Here is a 16,006-nt window from a genome sequence, read left to right on the forward strand (position 1 = left end):
ACTCCCGTATTTGCCCCGCCTAAATACCCGTATGTCCGGGGGCGGGATATGCAAATACCGTCTGCCAACTTCTCATTGGCCTTTTTTCATACAACAGAGGTATATAACGGCGTTAAAGAGAGACCTCTAGGGTCGCTTCTCCGACACAACGTCTCATTCCCTCCATCGGGGAACGGAGGTTACATACGTAACCTAGATGATTTCCTCACTCCAATAAGAGCATTTATAAAAAATGTAACAATAAAACACCTTGTACTACAATTCTGCACCTTTCTAATGTCAAAGAGATGAATACATCAACACATGACCATCCACATATAAATGACATCTATTGGATGTTCAAAAATTTACTATTTAACTATTTTTAGTCAAAGACAGTCGTGAAGAACTTGTGGGTGCATTTTTGGGTGCATTTTTATTTATTTATTTTTATACTAAAATTATGCATGGGCCTCAGGCTAAATATATATGGATATTTATAAAATATAATATGTCTAATATGAACCATTTATTGGATTAGTGAATGTAAATTTGATCATCATTTATTCAACCTCATGTCATTTCAAACCTGTATGACTTTCTCTCTTCCACTGAAAAAAAGGCTCTTACAAAGACTTGTGCCATATATTCCAAGTCCTTTGAAATTATACAATTCCAAATTACTTCTCACACAAAGCTATAGTATAGCTTTAGAAGACTTGGAATATAGTGCACGAGTCAAATTGACTCATTTTTATACGTAATGACATTTGATATTTTTTATATCATACCTGAATCATTCAGGATTGTATGAAAAGGAACTGCTCATGCATATGATGTGGATTTCATGGCACCCGTGAGAGAGGTGCTGGCACATAATGCTCTCCTGAACAGCTGTCTTCTCCCTGGTCAGCATGCACGCCTACGGACCACGGCATATGGCAAAACATGCACTGGCAGCATTACTTCCTCTTTATAACCCTATTCTACTGCTCCACTCCACAAGGGCCCACATTCTATTCTCCTTTTCACCACAGGGGCCAAAGACTCCCCTTCGTGTCCCCTACAAGGTCATTTGCATAGTACCTCTTTCATTTCACACCATTACCTACACTGGCAGTGACAGCCCCCGCCTCAGGAAATGAGGTGAGCAATTTTGTCAAAGCTGATTGGCTTAAATGAATGATTGGCAGCTCGAGGTATGAAACAGAGACTTTGGCAAAGACCATGAGCTCCATGGAGTGGCTGCAGCTGGACAAAAAATGTTGCCCAAAATGAGTCACACCTCATCAAACACAACAGCAAGATATTTCCTTGTCATGAGAGTGGTGCAAATTTGGTCCTAGAATAGCATTTAGTTTAAAAAAAATGTCATTAAAAAAAAACCTTACAGTACAGTATTCTTTTGAACAAACAGTATGTCTGATGCCAAAGTTACAGCATGACTTGTCTGCAACTGTAGTCGAGTCATTCTCAGGAAACAATGACATTTGTGTAATTTGTCCCTTTTGCTTGCTTCTGACATGATTAGCAGGATACTGAACTTTGTCCCATTATAAAAATAAACATTTACAGATTGCCCCCATTGCATTACATGGGTTATAAATAAATCGATAAGTAAAGTTTGTCAAGACAAACTTTGATGTTGGCTTGAAAAACCTGGACTGAAAGTTTACAAAAGTTTGGAGGTTTGAAGGTGTAACAGAAATTACAGTAAAACATCAGCCAGAGTCAGAAAGATAGTCAAACAGATTGTCAGTTAGATAATTAAGAAGCCACAACTTGATCCTGGAGAACTTGCTAATTGTAGACCTATTTAAACTCTCCCGTTTATGTCAAAAATACTAGAAAAGGTAGTATCCTCCCAAATATGTTCATTTCTACAGAGAAATAGTATATACGAAGAATTTCAATCAGGATTTAGGCCTCATCACAGTGCAGAGACTGCACTTATCAGAGTTACAAATGACTTGCTCTTATCATCTGATCATGGCAGCATTTCTCTTCTAGTGTTTTAGATCTTAGTGCTGCATTCGACAAGATAGATCACGACATTCTCTTGAATAGGCTGGAGAATTATGTTGGTATTTGTGGAGTCGCATTAGCATGGTTTAGGTCATATTTAGCAGACCGCTACCACTTTGTCTATGTAAATGAGGAATTGTCAAACCAAACAAAAGTTAAATATGGAGTGCCACAGGGATCAGTTTTAGGGCCTCTGCTTTTCCCCATGTATATGCTTCCCCAGGGAGATATTATCAGGAATCGTGGAATAAGTTTCCACTGTTATGCTGATGATACACAACTTTATATTTCTTCAAAACCTGATGAGATTTCACAATTCTTGAAATTAGTAGAGTGCATCAATGAAATAAAAGATTGGACGGCCAGAAATTTCCTTCTACTCAATTCAGCCAAAACAGAGGTACTAATTATTGGACCAAAAAACTCTAAAAATAACCACTACAATATAATTTGTCTCTAGATGTCATCTTCAACAGCGAAGAACTTAGTTGTTATATTTGATTCCAATCTGTCCTTTGAAAATCAAATTACTAATGTTTGTAGAACAGCATTCTTCCACCTAAGAAATATAGCTAAATTAAGGCATATGCTCTCTGTTGCTGATGCCGAAAAACTAATTCATGCATTCATGACCACAAGACTATATTATTGTAATGCATTACTGGGAGGATGTCCAGCAAGATCAATAAATAAACTTCAGTTGGTTCAAAATGCAGCGACAAGAACCAAGAATTATGATCATATTAGCCCCATTTTATCATCGTTACATTGGCTACCTGTTAAATTCCGTATTAACTTTAAAATTCTGTTAACTATGTACAAAGCTTTGAATGGTCTAGCTCCGCAGTACATAAGTGATCTTAAGTGATCTTCTACCACGCTATATTCCAACACGTTCATTAAGATCGCAAAATTCTGGCCTGTTAGTAGTTCCTAGAATATCAAAATCCACAAAAGGAGGTAGATCCTTTTCATATTTGGCTCCTAAACTATGGAATAGTCTCCCTAACACTGTTCGAGATGCAGACACACTCTCTCAGTTTAAGTCTAGACTAAAGACTCATTTATTTAGCCAGGCATACACCTAATTTATCCTCCAACCCACAATTAGGCTGCTTTAGTTGGGTCTGCCGGAACCAGAAACCAGAAACATTGATCATGATCTCTAACTCTGCAATACATTTAATTGCATCTCTGCTAATATTATTGTATTTGTTTCCATGTCTCAACCTCGGGACTCCTATCCTGAGGTCACCAGAACTGTCTGGATCCAGCTCCATTCCTGCTTCGTGTTTGACTCCACTGCTACATGTCGCTGAATGATAATGACTAAATGCAGCCGGTGCCAGCCAAACATCACTTCAGTCTATTATGATGGACTTCAGAGGATGAACTGATACCAACTCCAACCTGCTTCACCTATTGATGGACTACGATCTTGAAATGGAATGCATAGACTAACTATTGTGGTGATTCTACACACCCGGTCCCTTATCAGGCTAATCAAGCCTCCGAGGGGGATAAAGGCCAACTGCGAAGGATGGTGCGGGAGAGAGAGAGATTATTTACAGGCATGTCCATCGTGTGTGTTTGTGTCTTTTGTTTAAGTTTCTCATTAAAACTATTATTTATATTGTCAAGCCAAGTCTATATCCCTTTTACAAAATCAAATCTTATTGGTTCTTTTCACAGAGTCATACATCATCTAAATGACAGAAGCCCAGAATGCCTGTGTTAAGTCACTGAAACAATAGGAGAAAAGCATCACCACTTCATTACAAATTATGGACCTGATCCCAGATTCTTCAGCAAAAAAAAAAATGAAAAAACACATTCACAATTTAGAAATAACTACAGTAACTGACACTTTGAGAGCTACAGTGAAATAAAAAAGGAGGGACGAATGCATCAGCCTTTTGGTGTAACTAAGATTAAAGACATAGAGTTCAATCCTGTCTGAAACCTACGCACACACAACTCCACATGCATACATGTAACCTCCAATCAAGAATTGATGGGAGCCCGGGAACACAACATCAGTGTTTGACCTGACCCCTCTGATTAGAGGGCCAGGAGATCTAACAGAACAGGTGGCAGAAGCAACCTGAGATCAGTACGACAAAAATCTCCGCAGAGCTCAGAATACCAACTGCAGTATCAGTGTACATGCCAGCAGCATCACCTGTACCTTTGTACTGCTCAAATTTCAGAATACCACAATTTGTTCCACGGCTGCACACAAACCGATTGTAACATACTAAACAATGATCCTGTATTATAAATGGCATCCAATTTATACCCATTATATCACAGAAATACCTGTACAAGTTTTGATTAACAATGCATGCTCTTTAACAATTCAACAGATTGCATAATCACTTCAAAATTGGGTGGGCAAACATTGCACTTGATATCACACAATTACTTTAAAGGAATAGTTTGCCATATTTCATTTGTGCTGTAAACAGTTAATCTATCACTTGCTTTGATTTGAGATTGAATAACTTAAATTTCAGTCAGTTCATCATCACACAAAGTGATTGTATGTCTTCAGAAGACTTGGAATATGATACAAAAGTCACATAAACTACTTTTATGAAAATTGTGGGTGCTTTTTTAAGCTTTAAAGTGAATCACTTTAAATGGTCACTGTATTGTAATCAGCAAACATAACATCCTTTACCCAATCATGAAACATACTTTCATACCAACCAAATTCGAAATTATACTAAAAGTTCTGGTGTAAAAGCACCCTAAGTTTGGTAGAAACATTGAGAATTGGGTGAGGAGTCGGTCATGCATTTAATTAAATAATGAAGCAATACAGCATGCTAGAAGATTTGGGAATTTCTCTAGGGATAAAGTGAACGAGGCTTGGCTCATTTTCGTCTATGTTAAAAGCAATATGGATGAAATTATATGCTCATCAGAGTTTTGCTTGGTATGGTTATCAAAACTCTCAGTGCTGGTGTTCTGTAGTGTTCTGGAAGCATGGTGTTCTAGGGTCTGCTTTCAGCTCTCAGGCATCTTTAACCAAGATACAGTGCTGATTAAATCTCCAGCTCCCAGATGGAAGAGGAACCTCGAAAAATGTCATGTCATGACAGATATTATAACAAATAAGCCCTATTTTATTTTTTTCCGAACTTAATGTCCCAACTGCATCCTCGCAGACTATTCTTTCTTGTACACTAACACAATGTAGCAATCCAAAATACACATCGACCATTCTGCAGTAGCTTACTTGGTTCGCAAATAAATTGTCAATACTACAGCATATAAGAAAACTTTATTAAAATACACATTAAAGTGGTTATTTAAAATCTAATACTGAAAGAAACAAACTAAACAAACTGACTACCATAACAACAACACATGCTGCTCTGGTGCAGTGTCGGAGACTAAAGCTTCCCTAATATCCCAAACTGCAAGCTACTCAAAATATAACATAATTAAAGACAACTTTTTTATCTATATAAATAGTTTACCGAATCTATAAACTCTATAATCTCTAAACAGATTTATTTAAACTAGAAAATCTTGTAGTTATCTGCACAAAAGCACCAAGAATCTCAGTTATGGTGACAGCATTATATGTACATTTACACTAAACACTCACAACATTTGTATAATTGAAAAAATAGTGACAAACAGTGTAATTGAAGTAAATATTTTGCTCAAAAAAAAAAAGGAAGAAGATGTAAAATGCCACTCATGGACTTCAAGTAGGTCTCAAACGAATATGTGAATTGGGCATTGTGTACTAGGGCAATGCATTTCGGATGGTGCTGTGCCCTTTGCACACAGAAATAACAATTTGAATGTTTATACAAAGAAGCAAAGTTGTTCTTATGTTCCTGTATGTCAACTAAAAGTGCAAGGCACAAGCAGCATCAAGGACATGGGTTCAATTCCCAGGAAACACAATGTATATAGTATCTTCATTGCACTGTAAGTTGCTTTAAGTAAAATCATATGCCAAATAAATAAATGTAAATGTAAGCAGTGCTCTACCATATCTGACCTGCTGGAATTCATTAAATAAATAATATTACTCACATTATTGAGTACAACAATGATTTTACTTGAATATCTAAAGGACTTTGTCACTTACCAGTATTTTAGTAGTATAGGCGCTGTTGAGAGAAATAGCATTGACCAGTGTATCCAAAGTTTTGGGTGGAATTGAGCTGGGGTCTGGTATCACCTTGTAATGGACATCTGCCAAATAGCATTGCACTGCTGTCATTCGATTAGTGGTCAATGTGCCAGTCTTGTCTGAACAGATAGCTGTGGCATTGCCCATGGTCTCGCAAGCATCCAGATGGCGCACCAAGTTGTTATCCTTCATCATTTTCTATCAGAATATAGACAATAATAATTAGTCATTCGTTATTGTATTAAACCATCTGACTGTTACTGGTAATACTGTAGATAATGAAATATGTTGAGGTAGAGTTCATTCTAGATATATCTCAAAATCGGACTGATTGTCCTGTTCCGTAAATGAGTTGCTCTCTACATAAAATTAATCCTAACCAAAATGGATCTGCACAAGTGACTGGTTTTTAGATGTTATTAATAGCCTGCAAATTGGTTAAACTAGTAGTTCACCTTAAAATGGTATAATATTCATGTGTTGGGGAAGCTACTTTAAAACTGTAGCATCCCGAGCCACAGGATATTCATAACTAAAGAAGTTAAAGTACAAGCTATTTTTTAAGTATTTGGCTACACTACAAGCTACTAACAAAAAGTAGTAAACCACATTGAAGCTATTTACTGAAGAAAATATTTTAAGATAACTAACAATCAAATTACATTATTGAAGTTCTGAAAGTTATGTAATTATTTAGGGGAACATTCCCTTACAACAATTAACCATGGTTTTACTAGAGTAACTGTAGTTTAACCATGGTATTTGTCGTAAAATCATAATAACCACTAAATAAACATGGTAACTACTACAGTCATGGTTACCTCAATATTACTATAGTAATACCATGGTTATATATCATACGCCATCAGAAGGTGACTAGCAATATGATGTATAAGCCATGTGGACTACTTTTATTATAACTTTACACTATCAACTGCCATTGTATTGAGATGACGGACTAGGATATTCATAAATTTTCTTTGTGTTCCGCATAAGAAAATATAACATTCACAATGAAAATATAACATTCACAATGAAAATATAACATTCACAATGAAAATATAACATTCACAAAAGCAACCTTGAGTAAGCGTACCTTGACAGAGTAAGCCAGAGAGATGGTAACAGCGAGCGGAAGGCCTTCAGGAACCGCTACCACCAGGACCGTCACACCAATAATGAAGAATTTGACGAAATATTGAATGTAGACTGGAGTGCACTCTGGTAGCCACTGCTTCTTCTGAAGCACAAAGTTATCGATGGCAAAGAAGAGCACCAGGATGATGACTGTAATGGCAGACATCACCAAACCTGAGGACCACAACACATCAAACATAACATTACTACAACATACTTCATTGCAGCAATGTAAAAAAATTATGTTTAAGATTTTAAAGAAATATTGGAATAATATTACAAATAAAAAAACTTTTTGAGCCCATATAACAGTTTTATCACCAAAACTTAAAAGAATAGTTATGATATAGTAAAAAAATTAAATAAAATGTCATCATTTACTCTGTTCTGAACCCATATGAATATCTTTCTTCTGTAAAACATAAAGGAGATTTTAGGCAGAATGTTACGGACTGACTGCCTGTGTCAGCGGTCATTTTCATTGAATGGAAATATAAGATGCAAAAAAAGGTGACTGAGGATGTCTGTCCCTAACATATTTTGCCTTATTTTGTGTTCTACAGAAGAGAGAAAGTCATACAGGTTGGAATGGCATGAGGGTAAGTAAATGGCAAAATATATATTCGGGGGTGAACTAGCCATTAATTTACAGAAGGTTTATTAAGCCAGCTAGAATTTTGTATGAACTCACTAAACATTTTTTTTATCTGGAGAATGCTTTTTTCAGACTCTTTGATCCCATAAGCCTCCAAATAGCTTTATGTATTGTGTTACCTGCTTTGCCGATCTGCACAGCTAGCTTTGTAAGTTTTCCTTGCAAAACAGATTTCTCTTTTTTGGAGACACTAGCTTTCTTTTTCTCTTTTTCATCAGGTTCTCCACCTTCTGCACTCTTCAAGGGCTGCATCTCCATCGCCGCGGCACCATCCTGCTTTTTCACTATAATGATCACAGGAAACACTTTGGTTATAGGATTTATGACTTTCAATCATAGGTATCGGTAATAGTGGACATGGAGCTGTATAATCATAGTAATTTATTCATTGTGAGGGAATAAGAAAATACAAACAAACCATAGTTTGAACTCTACCTTTAGGTTTTGTATTTGTTAAACTGTAAATTGGACTTAGCTACTAAACATGGAGAATTATTATCATTACGTGGTTCTCTCTAAAACTTTTAAAATTTCAACAGCGGTCTTTCAAATTTCAAGAGGACCATTAATCTTCAAATAACTCAAAGGTATCTGATATATCTAAACCAGTGTTGCCAACTATTTTCAATGGAAAGTAGCTAAAGCCTGCTCGAAAAGTAGCTAAATGTCGCCAGATGACGTCATGCATCATTAGCATATTAATGACGTCATCGCGTCGTATTTGCATTCTGCCTAATTTGTCGGTACTGTAGCCTACTTCAGTTTATAATAACGGTTATCTCCCCTAAACCGTGCTCATACTGTTTTTATATAAGTATATAGCCGAATGTCCAGTAAAACGGTTCTCAATTACATATTTTCTGTTAGACAACGGAACGGAACTTAGCTAACGTTACATGTTTATGAGTTTGAAGAAGGTTTATTGTTGTGTTTGGATAAGTAAAATGTATAGAGTCTGCAAATATACGATCTGAAGTCGGAGAGTTCAGAAACCGAACCGGAATGAACTAAAACTCTGATTAGTAGTGAATATAAGCGCATGCCAAGAAAAAACAGTCAAATTAAATGTTTTGAATTAAAACAAAGAAGACGGCAGCTGATATGTGATCACTGATTGGTTCCTGCTAACACAGCGTGCACATGCGCAGCTCATTCATGTCTGTGTCCGCTGGCGTGCAGTCAACGGAATGTGCTGCTCCTCTCAGCCGCTCACTGAACAGAGCAGACGCAGCGGGGAAGTAAGACCTCACGCTTGCAGTACTGGCAATATTTGGAATTTGGAAAGTTGCTAAGGTTTGTCTAAAAGTCGCTAGATTTGTCGCTAGTCGCTTTTTTGAAAAAATGTCGCTAAAGGGGTCTGAAAAGTCACTAAAAATAGCGACAAAGTCGCTAAGTTGGCAACAATGATCTAAACAGAGCTATGTGAGAAAAAACGTGAGCCAAAGAATATATTTTACATAATATCCTGGTGCCAAATTAAGTCCCAATACTGATAACATTATATGTTGGTCAGATGCCAAGAGTCAGTATAGTATAATGTCTACTCCTCTGAAAACCCTCTTGATGTTTCGACATTGCTCATGACAAATTCAAGCTTCTATGGGGTAAAACATCTGATTCAATATCAAGAATATTATCAAGCCATTTATATTTAAATCAAAACCCAATGTTTTACAATGCTCTAATCTTTTTGGTCCAATAGAGCGCAACAGTGAGTGCCCACTTTTTCAGCTGCTTTGGTTTGAGAAGTACCTTTTCCATTCATTGTCTCCATAGCGATTTCAAAACATTCTTTAATAAAAACTTAACTAAGGCTTAAACCAAACCAACAAGCTCTGAGATGATGACAACTTTACAAACATTGAATTAAAGCAAAATGACATTTGAAAATATCAACAACAAAAAAAATGTACAAGACTGTGTACTTAACATCTTTTTTGATAGAATTAACTATTCATCCCCTCAAGCATTGGGAATGAGCAAATAAAGTACAGTACAATATAAAACTACTGGCTATGCATTAATCATTATAAGTATAAAAACGATTGATTTTAGGTTTATAAAATGTTCAGATATATACAGATTTTCAAGTAGTTTGAGAGTTTGAGACTTAATTACACTGGTTCACTGGTCCACATTCAATCCAACCCTTTTAGTTACAACAGCAATTTACAAACAACTTTAAAGGCATCCATATGTTTGTCTCTGTCTATGATGTTGAAGTAGAATAGCTGGTGCCTTTGCGAGAGCACCTCCATAGGTGAATGAGTGAACTCTCGTTTATCAGTTTATCATGACAAAAACAAATATCAGGAAAATATCTTTTTAATAGCAGATTTAAGCCCATGGGATTAATTTTTATGCTATTTAACTTGCAAGATCTGTTGCATGTACTGGCTAAATACACGAATGAATTTTTTGTTGTCAATATTTGCATAGACTAATTCAATTTTGATCCTTAAATGTGAAGTGTGTAATTTCTGTGCCATTAGCATCAATGGAATAACAAATATAATTGATGTTTTCAAATAGGTTTCCCAAACACTCCTTTCCTCTGTCATATGTCGGAGAAAAAAAGAAAGGAAAAAAAAACAGATAGTGCCAACACTAGCTCACACAATTGTTTGAACCAACCATATATTGGGCTGATCGAGATGCTCAGAACAAAGTTTGGACCCACTTCAGACTAGTTGTCTCAAACTACTATGTACTACTATGTAATTAAACATTTGATACAGTGTACTCAACCCTTAAACTCATAACGCTGATCTTTAGTGGCCTCATTCCATCCCCTGTATCTTTTTAAGAGTTGTGCCCATACCTCTTTAGAATTCCTTCAATTTTCTCTTATGTGTAACACCGAATAAATAAATAAATATATAGTATAATAAATAAAATGTACATAAAATTATAATAAAATTAGGGCTGTCAATATACGCTCACCTAAAGGATTATTAGGAACACCATACTAATACTGTGTTTGACCCCCTTTCGCCTTCAGAACTGCCTTAATTCTAAGTGGCATTTATTCAACAAGGTGCTGAAAGCATTCTTTAGAAATGTTGGCCCATATTGATAGGATAGCATCTTGCAGTTGATGGAGATTTGTAGGATGCACATCCAGGGCATGAAGCTCCCGTTCCACCACATCCCAAAGATGCTCTATTGGGTTGAGATCTGGTGAATGTGGGGGCCATTTTAGTACAGTGAACTCATTGTCATGTTCAAGAAACCAATTTGAAATGATTCGAGCTTTGTGGTGCATTATCCTGCTGGAAGTAGCCATCAGAGGATGGATACATGGTGGCCATAAAGGGATGGACATGGTCAGAAACAATGCTCAGGTAGGCCATGGCATTTAAACGATGCCCAATTGGCACGAAGGGGCCTAAAGTGTGCCAAGAAAACATCCCCCACACCATTACACCACCACCACCAGCCTGCACAGTGGTAACAAGGCATGATGGATCCATGTTCTCATTCTGTTTACGCCAAATTCTGACTCTACCATCTGAATGTCTCAACAGAAATCGAGACTCATCAGACCAGGCAACATTTTTCCAGTCTTCAACTGTCCAATTTTGGTGAGCTCTTGCAAATTGTAGCCTCTTTTTCCTATTTGTAGTGGAGATGAGTGGTACCTGGTGGGGTCTTCTGCTGTTGTAGCCCATCCGCCTCAAGGTTGTGCATGTTGTGGCTTCACAAATGCTTTGCTGCATACCTCGGGTCTAACGAGTGGTTATTTCAGGCAAAATTGCTCTTCTATCAGCTTGAATCAGTCGGCCCATTCTCCTCTGACCTCTAGCATCAACAAGGCATTTTCGCCCACAGGACCGCATACTGGATGTTTTTCCCTTTTCACACCATTCTTTGTAAACCCTAGAAATGGTTGTGCGTGAAAATCCCAGTAACTGAGCAGATTGTGAAATACTCAGACCGGCCCGTCTGGCACCAACAACCATGCCACGCTCAAAATGGCTTAAATCACCTTTCTTTCCCATTCTGACATTCAGTTTGGAGTTCAGGAGATTGTCTTGACCAGGACCACACCCCTAAATGCATTGAAGCAACTGCCATGTGATTGGTTGATTAGATAATTGCATTAATGAGAAATTGAACAGGTGTTCCTAATAATCCTTTAGGTGAGTGTATATATATATACTATATATATATATATAGTAGTATATGTCACTTTTTTGTGCAACAATGGTGAATTATCGGGATCCCATATGCATGCACGCATACAAATTATAAAAGTACATGATATTTGTTACTCAAGCTGGCACGTTTTTTTTTTTTTCAGCGAATAGCTGAAATTTTACATTACATTTCAGCGAAAATGTACATTAGTCATTGATATTTGATGAAGATACAGCATGAAAGTAAACTAGAGCTAGTACAACACAAGATCAATATGATATGGATTTAGTCCATGAGGTGTACTATTGCAATTATTTAAGTTGTGCATCTATTTAAACTCAACAAGTGCCTGAGAAACATGCATATGTGTAGTTTGTGTGTAGCTTATGTATTATGTGTAGCTCAATATGTGTTTGATTTGAATATATTGATCATATCTTTGATATATGAAAAATAAAACATAAAAATATATCAGAATAAATTATATTCCATTATAATTGTACATTTTACACTATCATTTTGTAGATCCATTTGTGATAGACATTCGGTCTCTAAAGACCTGAGTATGTAATATCGTTTGCTCAAATACCCATGCATTTAAGGGTCAGGGTGTTGTCATATTGTTCCTACATATAAAATACCTGCATGTAATTACATTGTAACTACTCTGTTGACCCTACCTTAAACCCTACCCATATGTACACAATAGAACAATACGTATATACACAATTGACACACTGTTTCAAATTAATTGTTTAAGCACATAGTAGTTAAAGACTCCTAATACAATGTGGGACCAGAAATGTTTCATATTCTCAAAAGCATGTATAACCACACACTCAAAACCATTTGACTATAGATTGCAAGAAACTGTAAATAATAATCTAATAAAAAATTAGCTGAGAGGTTACAGCATCAGACAAAGACAGGTAGTGTGAAATAATCAAGAGACCCTTACACACACATGAGAAGCAGACCGTAAAGTGACAACGGCACAAACAGATGTCTGGCTGAATGGAAAAGCTCACACCTGAACTGTGAAAGGAGGAGTCAAATCGTGGTGAGAGCTCAAACCAGGTGGTAAAGTGAAAGCAGGTTACCTTTGGTCTGGCTGTTCTCCATATTTCCATCCTGCATTTTACCTATGATGAAGCATCACAGACACAGGACAAAAATAATAGAAAGCAGACGATAAAACATTCATCACATGGACATTACAGTGAAATCAAATGAAAAGGAAGACAGAAATGAGTAATTTATCAACATCATTGTGACAGTCACATACATAACATAGAGTTGTATCGTAATGGGGTTTTGAGGTACAGTACATTATGAGTTTGCATGAGAGGCAAAACATACAATTTATTAGATTGGCACATAATATCTGATGCAGCAAAATCTTGCATCTGCACAGATTTACTGTACTTTGTAGTAGGTATAAACCTTGTGCTGATATCTTAAGTATAAATGTGTATAGTATGTGTTACTATAGATGTGGAAACAAAAACAGATGTTCTATTCTGTGTTTTCATGTTGAAGTTTTTGACAGGAATGCCATGGAATATCTAATATATTAATATACACTTTTTCGTAATATCTAGATTTTTAACCATGATTTCTTATAGCGGACTGGTTAATCATTTAGATATTCCATGGAATTGGAAGATATGTGAAATATATACATTCAACACACACAATGAAGACTAGAGGGACAGCACAACTCTACTGCACATGCAGGTAGAACTTGTACAAAAAAGCCATGCAACACCACAGGGGGCAAGGGAAGAGGAAAATAAGTTTATTACTACAAAATATTAGATAGATAGATAGATAGATAGATAGATAGATAGATAGATAGATAGATAGATAGATAGATAGATAGATAGATAGATAGATAGATAGATAGATAGATAGATAGATAGGTAGGATAGGTTGACTGACTGACTGACTGACTGACTGACTGACTGACTGACTGACTGACTGATTGATTGATTGATTGATTGATTGATTGATTGATTGATTGATTGATTGATTGATTGATTGAATACCAGATATACCAGTGAACCAACTAACATGGGTAGAAAATGTATGATAGGTTTTGCCTTAAAATCTAAGGAAATTAACTGGAACCACAATACAGCAATATTATGCTGTTTTATTTGTTAATTACAATAAATTTGCATTTGATTTATTTATTTATTTTAGCTGGAGAAATGATCTATGTATAAGATGTATATGCTGAGAATTTACTAAAATGTATTCAAATTTGGCAATATTCGCAACCTAAAATGTTTTTAATTAATCTGTTGACTTTTAAAAATATTTAAAAATATATTTATAATACATTTTGTTCTGTACATTTTGAATTATGTATAATACATAACTTGTATTTGAGTATTGTAAGTTTTTTAAAAAATTTTTTCCTTTTTCTCCCAATTTGGAATTCCCAATGTGCTTTTAAGTCATCGTGGTTGCATAGTGATTTGCCTCAATCCAGATGGCAGAGGATGAATCCCAGCTACCTCTGTGTCTGAGACCGTCAACCCGCACATTGTGGCTTGTTGACTCATGGAGACATAGCACTCGTGGAGGTTCACGCTATCCACGACAGCATCCGCGCTCAACTCACCACATGCCCCACCAAGAACGAACCACACCTCATGTGACCCTACTCTCCCTAGCATCCAGGCCAATTTGGTTGCTTAGCAGACCTGGCTGGAGTCACTCAGCACACCCTGGGATTGGAACTAGCGATCCTCAGGGGTGGTAGCAAGTGTCTTTTACCACTGAGCTACCCAGGCCCCCAGGTTAAGTTTAAATTTTGTCTGTAGTAATTAGCTTTTTTTGATTATCTAAAAAAGAGTGGTATGTCCTCATTTGGATTGCAAGCTTAAAATGTGAGCTCACACAAAGGCTCCGACTATTCTGAACAGTTTTTAGGAATCAATGAGAACAGAACCAAACCGATTCAGTGTCAAATAAGTAAAATTTGTTAATTGTGTTCAATCCTATTTATTATAAATACAACAAAATCAATCCATGAATTTTAGGACTGACAAAGCTACGCAGCATCCTATCAGGGAGCAAAGTTTACAGTCGTAACTGAGACTTTCCCTTTCAATTCGGTCAATTCAATGCTATGTCAGTAGCTTTATAACCTGTGGCGAGCAGGATGAGGCCGAGCGGCGTCTGGGCAGAGTGAGGCCAAGAAGAAAAGTGGTGAATTAGGTCCACCTGTGTGCCACACCAGTCTCGCATTCCAGTGAGGGGTGGCGGGAGTATTTAAGGGGAGGAGACAGTGGTAGATGAGAGAGAGATGCACAAAGCTGCCTGTGTGTGCCTGCGTGTCAGTGCAGTGTATGCTGAAAAGAAAACCTTTGTGAACTGCTGAAAAGCGGTGTCTTATTGTGTGCAGTTGAAAAGTGCTACAATAAATGTCTGTGTTTTGTCAAGCCTGCCCCAGCTTCCTCCGTTCCTTAATTGATACATAACAATATACCACAACACCGTGCTACTGAGTCACACACAACAAGCAATGCACACAAGCCAGTTGAGGTAGTGAAAACACAAAAATGAGTCCTTCTTTGCAGTTAGAATAAGTGAAATTAAAAAGGTCAAATTATAGAACCTGGCAAAGGTGTTAGGGGATGTTTAGCCTGCCACCAGACTGATAACCTCCAAGGACACCCCTTTTGCCCATCCTCAGGTAGCACCAACCAGACATAACACCAACCGTAAATGGTTTTCCTTGCGAGTCATAAGCAAGCAAGCATTAACCAATCAGTTTGGAAGTATGTGCTTAGAGTCAGAAAGGCCTTTTGTGCGGCCTACTAAGCAGACAAAGAGCTAATCATACAGCTTGAATTGACTCTGGTCAATTTAAATGTACAATGCCCTCACTGGACCAAGCT

General features: G+C 36.9%; 1 protein-coding gene across 8 annotated transcripts in view; it reads right to left on the reverse strand.

The window, feature by feature from the left end:
- atp2b2 (ATPase plasma membrane Ca2+ transporting 2) overlaps positions 1 to 16,006 on the reverse strand; it is a 258,483-nt gene that overhangs the window by 41,566 nt on the left and 200,911 nt on the right. For 6 of the 8 annotated variants that reach the window (XM_052111374.1, XM_052111375.1, XM_052111373.1 and 3 more), the window contains 4 exons: positions 13,196 to 13,237; positions 8,075 to 8,239; positions 7,260 to 7,474; positions 6,119 to 6,361 (listed from right to left, as the gene is read on the reverse strand). In XM_052111374.1, the coding sequence (XP_051967334.1) occupies positions 6,119 to 6,361; positions 7,260 to 7,474; positions 8,075 to 8,239; positions 13,196 to 13,237 (665 nt within the window). The remainder of the gene's footprint in view (positions 1 to 6,118; positions 6,362 to 7,259; positions 7,475 to 8,074; positions 8,240 to 13,195; positions 13,238 to 16,006) is intronic. The other 2 variants (XM_052111378.1, XM_052111379.1) reach the window with 1 other exon arrangement.

This window comes from Xyrauchen texanus, chromosome 39, assembly GCF_025860055.1.
Source record: "Xyrauchen texanus isolate HMW12.3.18 chromosome 39, RBS_HiC_50CHRs, whole genome shotgun sequence".
Classification (NCBI taxonomy): domain Eukaryota; kingdom Metazoa; phylum Chordata; class Actinopteri; order Cypriniformes; family Catostomidae; genus Xyrauchen; species Xyrauchen texanus.